At 36.2% G+C, this 22,494-nt stretch overlaps 1 protein-coding gene across 1 annotated transcript in view; it reads left to right on the forward strand.

The window, feature by feature from the left end:
- Positions 1 to 22,494, forward strand: part of LOC112617288 (A disintegrin and metalloproteinase with thrombospondin motifs 20-like) — a 204,921-nt gene that overhangs the window by 13,591 nt on the left and 168,836 nt on the right. Inside the window, exon 3 of the mRNA XM_025374034.1 lies at positions 4,406 to 4,565. Coding sequence (XP_025229819.1) covers positions 4,406 to 4,565 — 160 coding nt within the window. The remainder of the gene's footprint in view (positions 1 to 4,405; positions 4,566 to 22,494) is intronic.

Below are 22,494 nucleotides of genomic sequence, written 5' to 3' on the forward strand. Positions count from 1 at the left end.
ACAACTCTACAGGAAAAAAATTGAATAATTTGATCAAAAACTGGGCAAAAGATTTCAACAGACTTTCTTAAAGGAAGACATACAAATGGCAAACAGGCATGTGAAAAGATGCTTAACATCATTGATCATCAGAGAAATGCAGATCAAAACTACAATGAGATATCATCTCACCCCAGTGAAAATGGCTTATATTCAAGACACAGGCAATAACAAATGCTGGTCAGAATGTGTAGAAAAGGGAATGCTTGTACATTGTAGTGGGAATGTAAATTAGTGCAACCACTCTGGAGAACAGTTTGGAGGGTCCTCAGGAAACTAAAAGTAGAGCTACCATATGATCCAGCAATCCCACTGCTGGGTATACACCCAAATGAAAGGAAATCACCATATTGAAGAGATATCTGTACTCCCACTGTTTGTTGCAGCAGTGTTCACAATAGCCAAGATTTGGAAGCAGCCTAAGTGTCCATCAACAGACGAATGGATAAAGAAAATGTGGTACATATACTCAATGGAGTACTATTTAGCCATAATAGAGAATGAGATCCAGTGATTTCTAACAACATGGATGGAATTGGAGATCATTATGTTAAATGAAATAAGCCAGGCACATAAAGACGTACACTGCATGTTATTTGTAGGATCTAAAACCCAAAACAGTTGAACTCATGGACATAGAGAGTAGAAGGGATAGTTCAGAGGCTGGGAAGGATAGTGAGAATGTGGGTGGGGTGGGGAGAGGTGGGGATGGTTAATGGGTATAAAAAAATAGAATGAGTAAGACCTATTTTCTAGTACAACAGGAGACTATAGTCAATAACAATTTAATTGTATATTTTAAAATAACTTAAATAATGTAATTGGATGTTTTGTAACTCGAAAAGCATTTATCAAAAGATAAATGCTTCAGGAGGTGGATATCCCATTCCCCATGATGTGCTTCTTTCACATTGTATGCCTGTATCACCATATCTCATGTACCCCATAAATGTATACACCTACTATGTACCCACAAAAATTAAAAATTTTTAAAAGTAAGGGCCGGGTGTGGTGGCTCACGCCTGTTATCCCAGCACTTTGGGAGGCTGAAGTGGGTGGACCACTTGAACTCAGGAGTTTGGGACCAGCCTGGGCAACATGGTGAAACCCCATCTCTACCAAAAAAAAAAAAAAAAAATCCGCCAGTTATGGGAGGCTGAGGTGGGAGGATTGCTTGAGCCTGGAAGGTGGAGGTTGCAGTGAGCCGAGATCATGCCCCTGCACTCCAGCCTTGGTAACAAAAATAAATGAATAAATAAATAAATAAATAAATAAATGATAAATAAAATAAAATATGCTTTTTATTTGCAGTGGAATTTAAAACAATGATTTCAAAGTATCCCTATATTACGATATTTGTAATTGAGAAATGGAAATGAAGTCTCATTCACTAAAACTGCATTTATCATACTTCCTGTAATTCAGTAATTCATTTCTGAATTGGGTCTTCATAGAAAGATGCCTTTCCATGTGGAAAAGTGCAAAGTTTTAAATGTAGGTAAATGTATTTTTGTGATTCTGTGGTGTGAGGAGTGCTTTTTTCTGTCAAGCATAATTAGCGCAACTGGCTTCTGCCTGTCTGGCGTCATCTGCTACTCTGTATCTCCTGGCTGGCACAGCTGCAGCCTCACTGTTCTGTCACTTTACCTGCTAAGACTTTTTCATCTCTAGGCCTTTCAGTCACTGTTTGGAATATTCCCGTCTATGTGGAATGTCCTCCCAGAATTTTCCACAGCTACCTCCTGATTATTCTAGCCTCAGCCTTGCTGTCCCCTCCTAAAGTGCCTCCCCAGCCTCACCCTCTTTTATTCTCCCTCTCCTTATCTTATTTTTTATTGCACCTATTGCATATTCTATTGTATTTTTATTTATTGTCTGCCTTTTTTCCATAGGAGTATAAATTCTTTGAAGGCAGGGATTTAGTCACATTCACCTCTGTGTCTTTAGCCCCTAGAACGGTTCTTGGCACATAGTAGGTGCCCATTAAATATTTGTTGACTAGTTCATAGGGTCTATCAAAATTGACACATGATAATGAGTGCAGTGTAATCAGTTAAGGCATGAATTGTGAAGCCAGAGTATTTGGGTTCACATCTTGATCCTGCCACCTACTTGGCATGAGCCTTGGACAAGTGACTTAACCTCTCTGTTCCTCATTTGTCTCACCTGTGAAGTGGGGATAGTAATATAATTTACTTTAAATAATTATTATTAGGTTGAAATGAATTATATATTTATGTAAAATATGTATATGGATGAATATATAAATGAATAATGTCTGATCTGTATATTGGAATTAGCTATTAATATTATAAATGCCTCCCTTGGATGACTTACCCTCACCTGACTCGAGAGAGGGATCTGTCTATATAAATTGACCATTTTAGGGCTTCTTTCCAACAGAGTGCAAGTTCTTGTTATTTCATACCATGATAGCTAAACATTTACCTTCACCAGTCTTTCCTTAGTTGTACAGTTGTTCAGTCTTTCAAAGTTATTGCTTTGACTCTGCTCCCCGCTCCCACTTTTATTTGAATTCTTCCGCTCCCACTTTTATTTGAATTCTTCAATGATTCACAAATGAACCCTTCTCAGAATCTCAATGCACCTAAAATATTAACAAAAATACAAAACAAAACATTTATATTGAAATATAGTTGTCAAGATATTCAAAAAAGTTATGTATATTTTATTAGCACCTTAAATAATAAGATGTATTGGCAGAGTAATAACTACCTTAATTTTGAAGTGTTGATAAGCATAAACAATATTTTTAGATATTCAGACATCATCATGTAATGAAAATGTCTGTGCTTTCTATTGACAACCTTACTGGAATTTGTAGCCTACATTCAAATTTAGCATTTCTTTCATGAAGTAGTTTCTAGGTTAATTATAATTAGGTTAATGACAATAAGGATGTAATTTTTTTTCTCACCGAAGTTTGTGGACTCCTCTGACAAAAATCCCTGCAAGCAAGAGTCTTTATATTCTAGGTCTAGCCTAAGTTTTCAAATTTATGCCCTACTTTTGCTTAACATAAACTGAGCTTGCAAAGGTAGGAAATAATAGCTTTCATGGTTTAACAAATATTTACTGCTTACCACTTGTGCCTAGATCTCAGATAGTCTATTCAGCAGTGGAAATTCAGGGATAGGTCTCTGCTTATTTAAAGATTTCTGTCTAGTGGGGAAGAATAGTTTTAAATAGCAAACAAACATATGCATGCAACATACAATAAATGTGCTAAAGAAATGAAGCAGATGTAATGTGTTTTTAGGAGTAGGGATGGGTATGTGGTTACCTAGAAAACTGGTCAAAGAAAAACTTTCTGGGTGATTCTTATTTGATCTGAGACTTGAAGGATGAGATAAAGCCAGCCAGACTGAGTGTGATGATGCAGAGGTAGAGATGAGGGGTGGGAAGTAGGGAAACATTTTAGGTAGAGGGACAGCATATAGGAAGCACGATGCCATACCTAGTCCATCCTACATGCACCCAGTTTCTCCCACTTCTGTCGGCACTGTTTCTAATAATCCTTCTAGAGTTTTTTCAGTAGTAACCAGGCAAATAGAAATATTTAGTTTTTGGGTTTCTTCCTTTATTATACAATAGTAGTGAAGTATACATCCTGTTTTGTAGTTTTTTTGTTTTGATATAATGATATGTATTGGAATTCTTTCTATATCACTACACAGAATGTTCGTTCTTTTTTTTGTTTGTGTGTTTATAACCTCAAGGGATGCCATCACATAGTTGCGCCAAAGTTTATGTAAACAGACTCTATCAATGGACTTTTGAAGTGGTTCCAATATTTTGCTATTAAAAACAATGTTATGGTTAATAACCTTGTAAGTATATGATTTCACACATGCAAATGTATAGTATATGTAGGATAAATTCTCAGAAGGGGAATTGCTGGGTTCCAGGGCCAATACATTGTTAATGTGTTAAACATTGCCAAATTGCTCTGCATCCTGATTGTACTGATTTATATTTTCAACACTAATGTATTAAAGTACCCATTTTCCCACAGATCAAAATAGCACAGGCTTTATTATTTATAGACTATTCTAAACACTTTCTCCATTTTGATGCTTTTGTCTGTGCTGTTCTTTGTACCTGGAATGCCTGTCAGTTAGCTTGGCCTGTTGGAATAGTATCCAGTCTTCATGATTTTATACATAGGAGTGGAGAGAGCAAAATGACCCATGGAAGGGAAACTTTTTTATGCTCAGATGGTGGCTCTTAGTGAACAGACTCCTTGCTGTTTTGCTTCTGTCTGCTCGTTTAACCTGTGGTACTATGTGTTTTTTCTTCTTGGCGACTGTTAGGAAAATTTCATTTTTGTTTCCTTTATTTTCAGACGGGAACATTTAAAGGACATGACGGTGAATATTTCTTAGAACCTATAATGAAGGCAGATGGGAATGAGTATGAAGATGGTCACAACAAGCCACATCTTATATACAGACAAGAATTAAATAACTCTTTTCTGCAGACTCTGAAGTATTGCAGTGTGTCAGGTAAACTGTGAAATAAAACTTTTTTCAGCTAAATAGTGATACTATTTAAATCTTTTTATAGGTTATAATTTACATATTCCCTTCAATATTTTATTTATTTTTAATTAATTTTTAAAATTGAGAAATAATAATTGTGTATGTTTAGCATGTACAGCATGTTGGTTTGAAGTATGTATACATTGTGGAATGGTTAATCAAACTAATTAACATATGCATTAACTCACATCCTTATTTTTCTTTTTTTTTGTGGTGAGAACACTTAAAACCTACTCTTAGCAGTTTTCAAGAATGCAATACACTACATCGTTATTAACTATAGTCACCATGCACAATACAGCGGCCTATTCCTCTTATCTAACTGACGTTTTATGCCCTTTGACCAACATCTTTCCTTACCCCCTGCAACTGCAGCTCTGGTAACCAGCATTCCACTCTTTACATCTAAGAGTTCAACTCTTTTAGATTCCACATATAAATGAGGTCATGTGATATTTCTTAAATATTGAAGGGCATGATCTTTTAAACAATATTTTCACCTGTACAGATGCATTAGAGATTTTTCTGTCTGTAGATAACATTTTTTGTAGTGAACTAAATTTGAATCCCAAAAGTTTTTCAGTATATGAAATTTGTAGCAAATAATCATATAGAAAATTTTTACTTCAATCTGTTAGTCACATTAGTATTATTTAATTTTTTTTCAGCAGGATTTTAGATGAAAAAATAATTCCTGAACCTAAGTAACAGTAAAAACACATTGCTCAATTTTGCATGGTTTAAACTTTATATGAAATGGAAACATATTGTATATAGTTTTCTGTGACTTATCCTTTTTGCTCAGTATTGTTTCTAGGGTTCATCTATTTTGGTGCATGTAGGAACAGTTCATTTATTTTTATTGTTGTACAACATTCCATTGTTTGAGGGTAACACAGTTCATATATCAATTTCCTGTTGAGCTTTTGGGCTGTTTGCTGTTTTTTGGTGTTAGAAGCAATGTTTCTGTGAATATACTTGCCCCCATCTCCTGTTTTTGAGAGTTTCTCCAGGATATATGTATGGATACTAGATAATTCCATATTGTTTTACAAAGTGATTTTTAAATCAATATTATAGTTTCACCAATCTATGAGAGAGGTATATTTTCATCATTTTTTTTTTTCTGTAAAATTTAGACTACTGAAGATCTACAGTAGATTAGAATCTAAGAAGCATAGATTTCTACAGAGTATATCTGTGGATGGTAAAATACTTACATATTGTATAAAAGTTGTATTTATTAAGAGTTGTGTCCATATAGGTTCACGTATCTTCACTATTCATAGAATGACATGCAATGATATGATGGAGAAAAGGCACCTGCAGTTACCATCAAAGTACAAAATTTAGACAAAAGAGTGGGATTAGCAAGGATTTATTTGAGATCGTAGGTGTCCATAAACTATAGTTCCAAACACTGTGATGCCATCTGTTTTGGGACATAATGATATGTAGGCCTTTGATGGTTTTCCCTGGGAATCCACTTCTTAACCTTTAGAGTGGTTCTCACTGGGTCTAAGGCCGTGTTTTAAATCTATTGACATAATAGATGCCTTTCTTATGCTTTTAATATGAGCATAAGGGTTTCATTTTTATGGCTTCAAAGAAAACACAAATGGGTACAGCTTCACAATAGAATTCTGCAGAGGGAGCTTATACTTGTTCTGATCTATGATTCAAGAGCAGCTTGTTTAATGAATTGTTTAGCTTCTTAGGAAGAAAACCACAAAGTAACATTCTGAATACATAAATGTTTCACATAATTTGGAAGGTTTTGCATTCACAAACAAGAATATAATTCAAGGAAAGCTAGGCTTTTTTTTTGTTAAACTGTTTTATACTAAAGACTTATTAGAAAGCTACAAATAAAAAGCAAATGGAAAGCTATGTGATTTCATTTTCTTTTAATCATAAAATACTTTTTTTAAAACAATATTTATCTAATAAAATGTAAAAGGTAGTATCCTTTTCAATTCTTAAATTACCTCCAATTTTAGGTACAATTAGCATATAGATTTTTAATCACTAATAAAGGCAATTAATTAATGACCTAAAAATTAGCTAATAAATACTCATTTTTTTAAGTAAAAGTGGAGCGTTGCAAATGCAATTAAAATTATCTAAAGCATTTTTTTTTTCCTCCCTCAGTTCACACATTGTTGTTTAGAAATACTTGGAGGTTTTATATATTCTTTTTGAAAGTTTTAATAGCTTTTGGGGTACTAGTGGTTTTTGGTTACATGGATGAATTATATAGTGGTGAATTCTGATATTTTAGTGCAGTCATCACCCAAGCAGTGTACCTTGTACCTGATATGTAGATTTTTATTCCACACCCACCTCCTACCCTCCCACTTCTGAGTCTCCAAAGTCCATTATATCGTCTGTATGCCTTTGCATACTCACAGCGTAGCTCCCACTTATAAGTGAGAACATATGGTATTTGGTTTGTCATTCCTGAATTACTTCACTTAGAATGATGGCCCCCAGCTCCATCCAACTTGCTGCAAAGGACATTATTTCATGCCTTTTTATGGCTGAGTGGTATTCCATGGTGTATATATACCACATTTTCTTTATCCGCATGTTGGTTAGTGGGCACATAGGTTGATTTCATATCTTTGTGACTGTGAATTTGACTGCAATAAACATATGTGTGCATGTGTCTTTTTCATATAATGATTTCTTTTCCATTGGGTAGATGTCCAGTCGTCATATTTGCTGGATCAATTGGTGGATCTACTTTTAGTTCTTTAAGGAATCTCCATACAGGTTTCTATAGAGGTTGTACTAATTTATATTCCCACCAGAAGTGTATCAGCATTCCCCTTTCACCACATCCATGCCAACATCTATTGTTTTTTGACTTTTTAATAATGGCCATTCTTACAGGAGCAAGGTAGTATCCCATTGTGGTTTTAATTTGCATTTCCCTGATGATTAGTGATGTTGAGCACTTTTCTGTATGTTTGACCATTTATATATCTTCTTTTGAGAACTGTCTATTCATGTCCTTTGTCCACTTTTTAATGGAATTATTTGCTTTTTTTCTTGCTGATTTATTTTAGTTTCTTGTAGATTTTGGATACCAGTCTTTTGTCAGATGCATAGTTTGCAAATATTTTCTCCCATTCTCTGGGTTGTCTGTTACTCTGATGATTATTTCTTTTGCTGTGCAGAAGCTTTTGAATTATTCAAGTTCCATTTATTTTTGTTTTTGTCGTGTTTGCTTTTCGGGTCTTAGTCATAAATTCTTTGCCTAGGCTAATATCCAGAAGAGTTTTCCCTATAGTTTCTTCTAGGATTTTTATGGTTTCAGGTCTTAGATTTAAGACTTTAATCCAACTTGAGTTGATTTTTGTACGAGGTGAGAGATAGGGATCCAGTTTCATTCTTCTACAGGTGGCTATCCAACTCTCCCACCATTCATTAAACAGGGTACCCGTTTTCCAATTTATGTAGTATGCTTTGTCAAAGATCAGTTAGTTGTAAGGATTTGGCTTTATTTGTAGATTCTCTATTCTGTTCCATTGGTCTATGTGCCTACTTTTATACCAGTACCATACTGTTTTGGTTACTATATCCTTGTAGTATAATTTGAAGTTGGATATATATTGCCTCCAGATTTGTTTTTGTTTGTTTGTTTTGCTTAGGATTGACTTGGCTATTGAACTCCTTTTTAGTTCCATATGAATTTTAGGATTTTCTCCTAATTCTTTGAAAAATGATTTTGGTATTTTGATAGGAATTGCATTGTATCTGTAGATCGTTTTTGGCAATATGGTCATTTTCAGGATATTTTCCAGTCAATGAGCATGGGATGTATTTCTGTTTGTTTTTTATTCATCTATGCTTTCTTTCAGCAGTGTTTTGTAGTTCCTGTTGAGATCTTTCACCTCCTTGGTTAAGTGTATTTCTAGGTATTTTATTTTATTTTTTGCAGCTATTGTATAAGAGATTTAGTTCTTGATTTGGCTCTCAGCTTGACTGTTTTTGATGTATAGCAGTACTACTGGTTTGTGTATGTTGATTTTATAATCTGAGACTTTCAAATTCAGTAATTTGTTTATTTTTTATTTTTATTTATTATTTTTTAAAATTTAGATTTCTTTTTTTCACTTTTTTTTAAAATACTTTGTGTTCTAGGGTACACGTGCACAATGTGCAAGTTTGTTACATATGTATACATGTGCCATGTTGGTGTGCTGCACCCATTAACTCGTCATTTACATTAGGTATATCTCCTAATGCCATCCCTCCCCGCTCCCCCGACCCCACAAACAGGCCCCGGTTTGTGATGTTCCCCTTCCTGTGTCCAAGTGTTCTCATTGTTCAATTCCCACCTATTAGTGAGAACATGCGGTGTTTGTTTTTCTGTTCTTGCGATAGTTTGCTGAGAATGATAGTTTCCAGCTGCATCCATGTCCCTACAAAGGACATGAACTCATCCTTTTTTATGGCTGCATAGTATTCCATGGTGTATATGTGCCACATTTTCTTAATCCAGTCTATCATTGATGGACATTTGGGTTGGTTCCAAGTCTTGAATTTGTTTATTAAATCTAGGAGTCTTTTGGAGTACTGTTTAGTCTTTTCTAGGTATATGATCATATCATTGGTAAAGAGAGATAGTTTCACTTCCTCTTTTCCAATTTGGATGCCTTTATTTCTTTCTCTTGCCTGATCTGCCTAGGATTTCCAGTATTATGTTGAGCAGAAGTGGTAAAAGTGGGCATCCTTGCCTTGTTCCTGTTCTCAGGGGGAATGCTTTCAACTTTTCCCCATTCAGTGTTAAGTTTGCTGTAAGTTTGTTAAATGTGGCTTTTATTATTTTGAGGTATGTTCCTTCTATGCCTAGTTTGTTGAGGGATTTTATCATAAAGAGATGCTGGATTTTTTCCAAATCCTTTTTCTACATCTATTGAGATCACATGGTTTTTGTTTCTAATTCTGTTTATGTGATACATTACCTTTATTGACTTGTGTACATTAAACCATCCCTGGATCGTTGTGATGAAACCCACTTGATTATGGTGTATTATCTTTTTGATATCTTTTTGGATTTGGTTAGCTAGGAGTTTGTTGAGGATTTTTGCTTCTATTTTTACCAGGGATATTGGTCTGTATTTTCTTTTTTTGCTATGTCGTTTCCTGGTTTTGGTATCAGAGTGATACTGACTTCATAGGATAATTAGGGAGGATTCTCTGTTTCTCAGTCTTTTGAAATAGTTTTAGTAGGATTGGTACCAGTTCTTCTGTGAATATTTGGTAAAATTCAACTGTGAATCTATCTGGCCCTGGGCTTGTTGTTGTTGTTTGCAATTTTTAAAATTACTGATTCAGTCTTTCTGCATGTTATTGGTCTGTGTAGGGTTTCTATTTCTTCCTGATTTACTCTCGGATGGTTGTATGGTTCCAGGAATTTGTCTGTTTTCTCTGGGCTTTCTAGTTTGTATGCATACAGTTATTCATAGTAATCTTGAATGATATTTGTATTTCTGTAGCATCAGTTGTAATGTCCCTAGTTTCATTTCTAATTGAGCTTATTTGAATCTTCTCTCTTCTTTTCTTGGATAATCTCACTAATGCCAAGTTTGTTTATCTTTTCAAAGAACCAGCTTTTTGTTTCATTGATTTCTTTGGTATTGTTTTTGTGGTTTCAATTTCATTTCGTTCTGCTCTGATCTTTGTTATTTATTTTCTTCTGCTAGCTTTGGATTTAGTTTGTTCTTATTTCTGTAGTTCCTTGTGGTGTATATTAGATTGTTAACTTGTGATCTCTCAGACTTTTTGATGTACAAATTTAGTGCAATAAACATTCCTCTTAAAACTACTTTTGCCCTGTCCCAAAAATTTTGATAACTTGTGTCACTATTATCATTCATTTTAAATAGTTTATGAATTTCCATCTTGATTTCATTGTTAACCTAAAAATCATTCAGGAACAGACTGTTTAATTTCCATGTATTTGTGTAGTTTTGGGGGTTCCTTTTGGAGTTGATTTCTTGTTTTACTTCACTGTGGTCTGAGATGATATTTGATATGATTCTTTTTTTTTTTTTTTTTTTTGAGACGGAGTCTTACTCTGTCACTCAGGCTGGAGTGCAGTAGCTCGATCTTGGATCACTGCAAGCTCTGACTCCCAGGTTCATGCCATTCTCCGGCCTCAGCCTCCCAAGTAGCTGGGACTACAGGCACCCACCACCATGCCCGACTAATTTCTTTTTGTATTTTTACTGGAGACGGGGTTTCACTGTGTTAGCCAGGATGGTCTCGATCTCCTGACCTCGTGATCCACCTGCCTTGGCCTTCCAAAGTGCTGGGATTACAGGCGTGAGCCACCATGCCCGGCCGATATGATTCCTGTTTTTAAAAATTTATTGAGATTTGTTTTGTGGCCTACCATATGGTCTATCTTAGAAAATGTTCCATGTGCTGATGAGAAGAATGTGTATCCTGCAGTTTTGGAGTAGAATATTCTGTACATATATCTTAGATTCCTTTGTTCTAGAGTGTACTTTAAGCCTAGTGTTTCTATGTTGACTTACTGTCTTGATGATCTGTCTAGTGCTGTCAGTGGAGTATTGAATTCCCCCATTATTATTATGTTGCTGTCTATCTCATTTCTCAGGTCTAGTAGTAATTGTTTTGTGAGTCTGGGAGCTCCAGTGTTAGGTGCATATAATTTACGATTGTAATTTCTTCCTGTTAGATTGATCCTTGTATCATTATATAATGACCTTCTTTGACTTTTTTTCTTTTTTCACTGTTGCTGCTTTAAAATCTGTTTTATCTAAGACTACTGCTCACTTTTGGTTTCCATTTGCATTCAATGTATTTTTCCACCTCTTTACCTTGAGTTTATATGAATCCTTAGGTGTTAGGTGACTGTCTTGAAGACAGTAGATGTTTGGTTTGTGATTTGTAAAAATCCATTCTGCCCATCTGTTTCTTTTAAGTGGAGAATTTAGGCCATTTACGTTCAGCCATATTATAGAGATATGAGATACTGTTCCATTCATCATGTTAATTGTTACCTAGATACTTTTTTCGTTGTGTAATTGTTTCATAGGCCCTGTGAGTATTATGCTTTCAAGAGATTTTATTTTGGTGCATATAAAGCTTTTGTTTCAAGATTTAGAACTCCTTTCAGCATTTATTGTAAGGATGGTCTGGTAGTAACAAATTCCTTCAGCATTTGTTTGTCTGAAAATGATTTTATTTCCTCTTCATTTATGAAACTTAATTTTGCTGGATACAAAATTGTTAACTGACAATTGTCCTGTTTAAAGAGGCTAAAGCTAAAACCTCAAATCCGTTCTTGCTTGCAAGGTTTCTGCTGAGAAGTCTACTGTTAGTCTGATAGGATTTCCTTTATAGGTTCCCAGATGCTTTTGTCTCATAGCTCTTAGAATTCTTTCTTTCATGTTTACTCTAGATAGCCTGATGACTATATGCCCTGATGATGACCTTCTTGCAATAAGTCAGGAGTGCTTTGAGTTTCTTGTATTTAGACATCTAAATCTCTAGTAAGGCCTGGGAAGTTTTCCTCAATTATTTTCTCAAATAAAATTTCAAAAGTTTTTGCTTTCTCTTCTCACTCATAAACACCAATTATTCTTAGGTTTGGCTGTTTTACATAATCCCAGACTTGGATTGTTTAACATAATCTTAGAAGCTTTGTTCATTTCTTTTAATTATTTTTTGCTTCATTTTTGTCAGATTACATTAATTTGAAAGCCTTGTCTTTGAGTTCTGAAATACTTCCTTGTAATTGTTCTAGTCTGTTGTTGAAAGTTTCCACTGCATTTTGTAATTCCCTGAGCATGTCTTTCATTTCTAGAAATCTGATAGGATTTCCTTTATAGGTTGCCAGATGCTTTTGGTTGGTTTTTCTTTGATATCTATCTCTGTAGAATTTTTTCCACTCATATCCTGAATTATTTTTTAAATTTCTTTATGTTCTTTTTCACTTTTCTCTGGTGTCTTCTTGAGTAACTAAATAGTTAACATTTTGAATTCTTTATCTGGCATTTCAAAGATTTTATCTTGATCCAGATCCATTGCTGGATGGCTAGTGTGTTCTTTTGTGTGTTTTATAGAGCCTTGTTTTGTCATATTACCAGAATTATTTTTCTGGTTCCTTTTCATTTGGGTAGAATATTTCTTCTAATTATTCTTGAATTTATTTTTTATTTGATTGTGTTTTTTTAAAATTTATTTTTTTCCATCTTAAGGGTGTGACTTTAATGTTTATAGTTTACTGTAGTGTAATTAGGCTCTTGTTGCTTTCAGGGGTGAAGCCTCTGTATGAGTTCCTTGACTATAGAGAGTGATAGCTTTCTCAGATGCTGGTTGTAGCAGTGTGCTCAGTGTTTGAACAAGTTCACTGTGTCCTATAGGGTTGGAATGGCAGAGGTCTCTTGAAGCTTATCTTATTCCACCATGGTGTTTACTTTATTTTTTTCCCAGAATTTTATTTACTAGGTTGACTATTCAGGCCAGTAAGGGAAGGGCCCATAGGTAAAAACCAGCTGTGGCTAAAGTAGGGGAGTAAATGCAATATCCAATGGTGGGCAGAGGACCCATCCTTGACAGATGTGGCTGGGGAAGCTCTCAGTGAAATGCATTGAAGTTTTATCAGACAGAAAGGCCAGAGCCACTTCAGCTCCCCTGCCAGGTCAGGAGGAAAGCTATCCACTTCCCAGACACAATCCTGACCCAGTGTTCCAGCTGTTCAGATTAGGCAGGCAGCTCTTTAATCTGCAGGGATATTGATGTTCCAGGTAGAGAGGAATCTGGACTCTACCTCCCTTGCAAACCTGCACCTGGGGAGTATTCTTCCTCTGGGGATGCAGCCACCCTGAAGAGTTCCAGAAAGGCTGGTTATAGGTGTACTCATGCCAAACTTCTATGGGAAAAGCCTCAATTGTGACTGCAGTGGTGGATAAGGGGGAAAAGAAATCTCTGTCTTCAAGACCTTTCACAAGCACTAGGGCTACCTGAGGGTTAGGATAGAGCTGCAGACTTTCCCTGCTGAGCCCAATACTGCAACTGTGCCTCTGCTGATATAAACTTGCCACCAGCAGAAAGGTCTGGAACTCAAGACCTGCTCTCTGGGTTCTTTTGTCCCATGGGCTGTTCCCTTGATGTGGTGCATTCCCTCTTCTCCTAGGAGTAGGAATCCCTGAGAACCAGATTACTGGGAATGCCGTTGCACCTTTGAGTCTGGCTGCCAATGGGGCTGCAACACTCTAGGCTAGTGCTGGGGAACATCTGCAGTAAATCCAATGATGTGACCTGTCCTCAAGTCTCCCAGCAGTGGGTACCAGCGCCAGCTCTGATGGGAATGGCGAGGGAGTGACATAGACTGTGAGATTCTTTGGTTGTCGATAGCTTTAATGTGTTGACTTGCTCAAAAGCCAGTTGTGGTAGTAATGAACTGATCTCATTAATTACTGGACTGTTTGGATAGGCTCAGGACCTCCTGATTAGCCAAGGTACTGCAGACTATGGTGATTTCTGCAGTCATGTGCCAGTTAACTCCTTTCTGGACACATGTACTTGGAGATGCTGTAATGGACTGTGTCAGTTGGCATCTAGCCAGGAGGTGGCGCTTGCAGGATAGCACCAGCTACAGTAGCAGTGGTGGGATTTGTGCTTGCCTGAAGTTACCCAGGGGAGGTACTCTGGTTTCTCAGGGGATGTATGGGGCCATAAAGCTCCCCAAAGTGTCTGTCCTTTGTGTTAAGCTACCAGGGTGGTGGTGGGAGGAGGGGGTGCTGGGGCGTGGGCAAAGCCAGCTGGGGGCTGGGTCAGGCAAGTCCTTGCTCTGACTCTCTGAATGTGGGGCAAGGAACAACCCCTCTAGGGGTCAAGGGGTAGGTCTCTGGTCACTGGGGAGATGGTCTCTTGTTCCAGAGGAGAGCATAGCTGCCTCTGCTGCACAGAAGTGTTCACCCAGGGAGTAGGGAGTAGTAGGCAGCAGTAAGCCCCACCCAGCTCCTGTGCACTTGGCAAAGTAGATCTCAAAGCCACATTTTTTCTGCTAGCAGCAGCAAGCTAAATTCTAGGGCCTCTAAGCTCAGAACTCAACAGCAGCTTTCAAGCCACATCCCTCCCAAGTTGCCTGCACAGCTGGGGTACCCAACTCCTGCACTCTTTCCATTTGCCCCCTATCTCCACCTGGTTCTGACCAAGGAAGTTCTTCTCCACTTGATGTTATATCACAAAATTCATTTGAGAGCTTTTTTTAACCTATGACCACTGCCTGAGTTAATTGGCAGACTTCCATGAGGTCCCTTGGGAGACAAAATAAGGAATGGCTTCCACCGTTCTGCATGGAGACTGGGAATGCATGCAAGACTCTTTCCACTGCCTCTCCTACTTTTATATTCCTTTCCTTAAATCAGTTCCAGCTCTGGGTATGGTTAAGGCCTTGCCCTGTGACCTGGATTCCCAGGTTTCCTGGTGGGGGTGTATTTCCTGGAGGCAGTCTCCCCCTCGCACACTCTGGGGACCGAAGGTCTTATATATTCTAATGGATGAACCTTCAGGAGGTTCCCCAGATAATCCTTTAAATAGGTGGGCCTACAGATTTAGCACATGAGACAAAGTGATTAAATGGAAAAGGAAAAGTGATATCGTTTTCTGATACAGTATTTCTGTTGATAGTTTTAATTCATTATGACCCTAAAATATTACAATTCATGGTGGTTTCAGCCTTGAACTAAATTGTTTCCAAGGTCAAATCACAACCGGTCTGTGTTCCTCAGGAGACCTCATTAGTTTTGCTTCACTTCCTCTATCACGCACTCTGTCCCTCTCATCTCAGTGTCATGGGTTAGGATGCAAAGGATTTGTAGAGCAATAAAACAGATGACTGGATGGAAGTGAAACGAAATGTCTTTAGATGGTGACATGTTTTGGCTGTGTGTCCCCACCCAAAGCTCACCTTGGACTATAATCCCCATAATACCTGTGTATCAAGGGCCGGACCAGGTGGGGGTAATTGGATCATGGAAGTGGTTTCTCTTATGCTGTTCTCATGATAATGAGTGGGTCTCATGAGAACTGATGGTTTTGTAAGTGTCTGGCATTTCCTGTTTGCACTTCTCCTTCCTGCTGCCTCGTGATTAAGGTGCCTTGCTTCCCCACTTCACCTTCTGCCATGATTGTAAGTTTCCTGAGCCATGATGCACTGAGTCAATTAAACCTCTTTCTTTTATAAATTACCCAGCCTCAGGTATTTCTTCATAGCAGCGTGAGAGCAAACTAACACAGCTGGGTTTTAAGATGATGTCAGTCAGCTTTAAATTTCTGTGCTTTTCATGAAAGTTTTCTAAATTTATTTATTCTTATAGTCTTTGAGTGCCTAATGTTACAAAATTTATAAAGATTGGTTAGAACAGGACTCTAGCCAAGAGAGAATGTGGCATTTGTATCTTCTAAGTCCTGCTGTGTGTAGAAAAGAGTAACCCATTTACTATATCAGGAGAGTAAGGTGCAGGTGTGTGTGTAGTCTGGGGAGGCTGGCAAGGTGCACAGAGACTAGTTATGAAAGAACTTTAAGGATTTTATTGCTTATCCCATAGGCATTGGGGAAACAAGAAAAAAATTAAAGCAGAGATATTATAAAAATATTTTAAAACAGATATTGTATAATTTGCTTCAAAAAATAGTTGTATTAGTTGCTATGGCAGCTTTTAAAAAATATGTAATTTTGGCTTTGAATGATAAGAGACTGAAGGTGGGGAGACTGAATTAAAGAAAAAAGCCACTTTATCAACAAAGGATTTAAGTGTCAAACAAGGAAAGCACACATAAAGAAGTAAATTGAAGATAATTTCCTGAAAACATTTTTATCAACTTTGAAGAGACGTTTATACATTTTTTTTGTGAGTAAGCTATTTGGAAAATATTTTTGTGAATGCACGAGAACTGCCTTTTCAATAAAATTATGTACAGATTATTTCCCCTTACTTTAAATATAATAATTTAATCAACGTTGGTCTGGAGGAAGTCCAATGTTTTTAGTTTCAGCAGAGGCCAGAGTTTGCGTAGTAAGCGAGTTCTGGCTATGCTACTAACTGGCTTTGAGACCTAAAGATCTCTGGGTCTTACTCAAAGTAGATAATGAATAGTTAATGAATTTAATTGGTTTCCTATTCAACTAAATGGGAAACTTGCGGGTTTTTACCTTATTAACTTTTTAACCTTATAGCTAAAGGGATCAGGCAGATCCCTACACCAGAAAGGAGTAAGGTGAGGTGTTATGAAGGAACTGAACTGTCCATTGGGCACTGGAATATACCTGCTTCTTGCAAAAGATACTTTGGGAATGTGAGACCAGTATTACCAGATCATTTGTACTTTACAGAGAAGATGAAAATCTAGATATTTTTAAAGTGGAAAAAAACAAAAAGAAACATGAGAGCTGAATTTCATTAGCCATCATTTTGCAATCTTACTTGATTTCTGAAATCCCTACTATTTATAACATTTTATAAATTTGTGAGCAGAGAAGAAGGTGCCATTAGTTAATGTAGGGACAGAAGATTTTAAATATGGCCATGACCATGCCCATTATTGTGTACTATAACATGTTAATGATGTTTTAAAGAGTCAGCTTAAGCTTCTAAATCTATGTAGAGATAACTATAGAGATATTATTCTCGTTTCTAACCTTTTACTGGAACTACTCTTTCAAAGATCACTTGTAACCTTCTACCTCCCAAAAGCATTATAATCTGTCTTGGTCTTACTGTTACAGTTTTGGGGAACCTGTCACACTATCCATCAGCTTATCCTAACTGCATTTTCTTACGTCTTTGGCTTAACTGGCACACTTTGCTTTCAGCTTTGCTTCTTTTCTTTCTTTCTTTCCTCCCACTTCCCTTCCTAGTTGTCATTGGTTTCCCATCTTCTAAGTTAAGCATTTTTTAAAGTGCTCTTCTTGGACCACCATTTTAGACTATGTTTTAATATAGATCATGTATTTTTTCTGCTTTCTTAATTTTAACTACGAATTTAAATGATACATGATGTTAAAACTTTTAACTTAAGTGCTTGTTTTTAGACCAAAACTCAGGTCTATAAACTGCCTGACATGCATGTTTTCTTAGATGTACCAGTGATAGTGTAGATTCAACACAGTTAAGGCTGAAGCCATTCTCTCTCTTTCACCTCTCTCTTCACCTACACCCTCCAAAAAAAGCCTTTTTTTGGTGCCTAATTTATTTTTTACATTTAAAAAAGTTTTAACTGAGGTATTAGCAAATATAATACAGGCTGTGGTAAAAGAACAAGAACTAGAAATAGTGCAAAACTGCCCAGTTTTTTGTTAAATCATTTCTTTTTTTGCCATGGCATTTAATAATTTTCTGTATATTTTATCAAACTGGGATTATTTGATGACCACTCTTCAGATTTTTTATTTGGGAGATGGGAAGGCTGCAAGTAGAAAGACCAAGGTGATATTAAGGTTATGACCTTCAAAATCTGATTGTACAACAGCAAATAAGATAAATTTCTGAATTCGTTATCTGTCTCTTTTGTATACTGACTGCTAACCCTGGAGGAATCAGTGCATAGCATTCAGCTGAAAAGAAAAAGTATAGCATAGAGTGAATAAATAAAAAGTTTCTTACCATGGGGTAGGGATGTGCCAGGAGAAGTAATGAGAAGGAAAGCCAGAAGAGTGCAGTGGTAAGACACATACAGGTTTTTCCTGCTCCATGTTAGAATATGAGAGTGGAGTTGGACATTGAATAAGTGAAGAAAAAAGTTGATTGCTAAGAGGAGACTCCTTTTCTTGTCCCACATAAGAACTCTGCAAGATGAGGTGTCACCCTTGCCCTAGCATGGTTTTTTAAAAAAATTTGTTCATTGATTCATAAAATATTTACTGAATACCTTCCTCACTGTTGCAGGACTATCCTGTGCAAGTGCTGTGAGGGAGGAAAGAGGGTTGTAGGAAATCAGTAGAAAGAATGGTAGTAGGAGGCCTGATCATGTAGTTATGGGTGGCTCCAGGTTGTGGGATCCTAAAAATTAGACAGTTGGAGTGCTCTTTAATAGAAAATTATGAATACATAATTTCTAGAGACCAAAAGTTTAAGGCTTTTTAGGTTCATGGTGAATCCATCTCTACAGTTAGGACATTTTAAGTCACAGTTCTGAATTTGGCTATAATTTTAGCAATGGAAGCCACTGTCAGACATGGAGCATAGTAATTATATAATCAGTCCACATTGTAAAGAGATCACTCAGATGATGTGGGAAAAAAAACTAGGGGAACAAGCAAAAGCAAGGAAACCAATAGGAGGTACTGCAGTATACTGCAATAATTGTGTTGAGAAGTGGTGAGGTGCTGAATTAGGGTGGTAACTATGAAGACAGCGAGAGGTGTCCAGATATTGTATATATTTTAATGGTCAAGCTGACAGGTAAGTTGTAGGTGAGGGCTGAGAGTAAGAGAGTTGTCAGATTATTCTTTTTGACAGTATTGTAAATGATATCATTTTAAAAATTTTATTTTCTAATTGCTACGTTTATTCTATATAAAAATGCAGGCATTTAAAAATATTGGCCTTATATTCAGCAACCTTGCTACATTTATGTACTCTAGGGGTTTATTTGTTGATTCTTTTGGATTCTGTACCTTGATAATCATGTAGACAGTTTATTTCTTCCTTTCCAATCTTTCAATATTTTATTTTTCTTGTTTTGTTACATTGGCTAGATTTTCTAGAACTGTCCTTAGAAATAGCAGTAATGAAAATCCTTGCCTCATTGCAAGTTTTAGAATGAAAGTTTTCAACCTTTTCTAATACATACAATGTTTATTGTAGATTTTTCTTAGGTACTCTTTATCTGCTTAGGGAAGTTCTCCTAAATTTCTAGTTCACTAAGAATTTTTATTATGAATGGATGTTGAATTTTATCAAGTGTTTTCCCTGCATGTACCAAGATGATTATATAGATATATAAATATATATATTTCCTTTTATTAAGTTAATGTGATGAATTTGATTAATTGATTCTCAAATGTCACGTCTACCTTATATTTTTGCCAGTCTTGGTTTGATAATGTTATCTTTAGAATTTTTCATCTATGTTCAAGAGTAAATTTAGTATGTAATTTTCTTGTGTTGGATAGAAGAAGAGCAAGGAAGATGAGGGCCTATTGAAGAGAATGATTAAAATAATGGACCATAGGATATAAACTCTGTGAGGACATCATTTTTATTTTATAAGTTGATACTCATTTATATTTACTCACCAGGTAAAGAAGATAAGCAAAAATAAATAGATTTATAGAGAGCAAGATATACAACTTTTTCTATCTAAAATATTAGATCACTAATCAGCATGTAGTTCCTTTTATGGTTTTCCTTTGGTCTAGCAAACACTTAATTGTAAATGCTTAGTGAAGTCAATTTGAATCTTTGGCTCTAGTAGAGAACTGCTTAGCCACACGATGCTTTGCTTATGAAAAGGAAGCAATAATTCTAATTATCTGCAATTAGAATCTGATTCAGAATTGCACTATTCAGAAGCAGCCCTAATTTTAAAGACATTGACACGTCTGACTGGGCTGCATTCACAGAGTATAAATGCAAGGGAAAACTGCAAAAGGAGGATGGTTCATGTTTTTGGCTGGCCCTAGCATGTGTTCAGTACTTTGTAAAGATCATATGTTGGAGTGAGTTGGACCCATCACCAGGACAGGAAACAAATATACTGTTTCATGTGGAGAGCATTTCAGAATACTGGACCTCAGGACTAATGTTTTCTCCCTTGAAAGAGAGACAGAAAACTGAAGACAGTGGGGTGGTGGGGCGGGCGGGGGGGGGACCTCCCTCCCCCCTCTGACCTGTCTGTCTGCAACTTCTTTTGTACATATTCAGCTGTATCCAGATACTAGATTTTTCTTGGTGTTAAATAAGATCGACAAAACATTCATTTGAAAAATGGTGAATTATTAAATTCTGGGATGTAGCATAAAATAAAATACCTGCTTGAAAATAAGTGTTCAATCTATAAATAATTTTAAAGCTTGATTTTTTCCTACTTTTGTCAACATCTAAAAATAGTGAACGGGTTAGTAACAGCTGATAAAAACCATGTGAATAAAATTGATTCCATAATAAACATATTAAGTACTATTAATATATCACATAGAATTTTTGTTTCTAACATTTAGTATTCATTTAGTGACCATCTTTTAATTACATCTCTAAGTTTTTCAACATTAGATTTACTTTGGAAAATATCTTTAATGTTTCTTATTTTACAAAATCTTTTAAGAAAATATAAAAGGTTAGATGGACATTTCATATGATAATTCTGTTGTTTTCAGTCAAAAGCTCTTTCAGAAATTACAGACCCAGGAGGAGTAATTGTAGAGTATTAAAAAAATTTACAAGAGTAGCATTAGAATAAAGAATGAGTTAAAGTGTAAACTTAGCTTATGTCCTGGATATCTGAATTATGACTTTTTAACAAATATCCATCATAAATTACAGAGTTAATAACATAAAAGGAAAAGTTCATACTAATGTTTCATCAAGTTATTTGAAAATGGTGTTGAAAATAGTATTATATCAATACTTGAATTGATGGAGTAAATAGAGAAGTTAAAAATTATAAATGGTTACTTTGAATTACCTTTGTCTTTTGGGAAGTATTTTAGAATTCTTAGTACTTAAAATTATCTCAAATTATTTCTAGAATGATTTTACACACATGGAGCAGATAGTTAGAGATTGTGGTTGATCTAGCTCAGAAACAACCCGTATAAAAATTTGAAAAACAAAAGGGAGTTATTTGTTGTCTGCTGTTAAATCATAGTCAGTGGAGATGGCTTGGAAATGGAGTGCCATGAAGGCTCATCTGAAAATAGGAAGATAAGATTAATGTAGCAGAATCATGTATTACTGTCAATTTTAATAGCGTTATGCCATATTCTAATTTCAGCAGCCCCACACATTTGCAAGAGTCACTTAGTAGATATCAATATTCAGCATGAATTCTGAACACATGGTTTTTCTTTGAAGAACAAAATGATACATTTCATTTACATGTTCAAATGCTAGAGTATACATTTAATTCACTGATTAAAAGATTTTCAAAAGCAAATCTTTTCAAGAAATAAGAGAGGAAGAGTTTGGAATATCGCATTGTTATATGTATAATCATCCATCTAAATTCTGACATTAGGATCCATTGGTTTATTTTAGTCCGACTTCTTCACTTAGAATTTTTGGTAAATCGCATTTGAAGATGTGGAAATGTGGAAAAGCTTTTTTTTTTTTTTTTTTTTTCTTTGAGATAGAGTCTCACTCTGTCACCAGGCTGGAGTGCAGCAGCAAGATCTTGGCTCATTGCAACCTCTGCCTCCCTGGTTCAAGCTGTTCTCCTGCCTCAGCCTCCTGAGTAACTGGGATTACAGGCATGTACCCCTACACCCAGCTAATTTTTGTAATTTTAGTAGAGATGAGGTTTCCCATGTTGGCAAGGATGGTCTCTATCTTCTGACCTCGTGATCTGCCTGCCTTGGCCTCCCAAAGTGCTGGGATTACAGGCGTGAGCCACGGTGCCTGGCCAGGAAAGCATTTTTTAAAATGAAAAGGGTGAGGCCAGGCATGGGGGCTCATGCCTTTAATACCAGAGCTTTGGGAGGCCGAGGTGGGAAGATCGCTTGAGCCCAGGATTTCGAGACCAGCCTGGTCAATGCAGTAAAATAAATAATAAAAAAAAAAGCAGAGGGCTGCACAAATGTTTCCCTTGTTTTAATGCGCTTAAAGTGTAGAGGTTATGATGCCAAAAGCTGGAAAGAGACAGTAGGTGTGCATGTTCCTTTCCATTAAAAAAAAATCTTAAAGGC

Source organism: Theropithecus gelada, unplaced genomic scaffold (assembly GCF_003255815.1).
Source record: "Theropithecus gelada isolate Dixy unplaced genomic scaffold, Tgel_1.0 HiC_scaffold_15989, whole genome shotgun sequence".
NCBI lineage: Eukaryota > Metazoa > Chordata > Mammalia > Primates > Cercopithecidae > Theropithecus > Theropithecus gelada.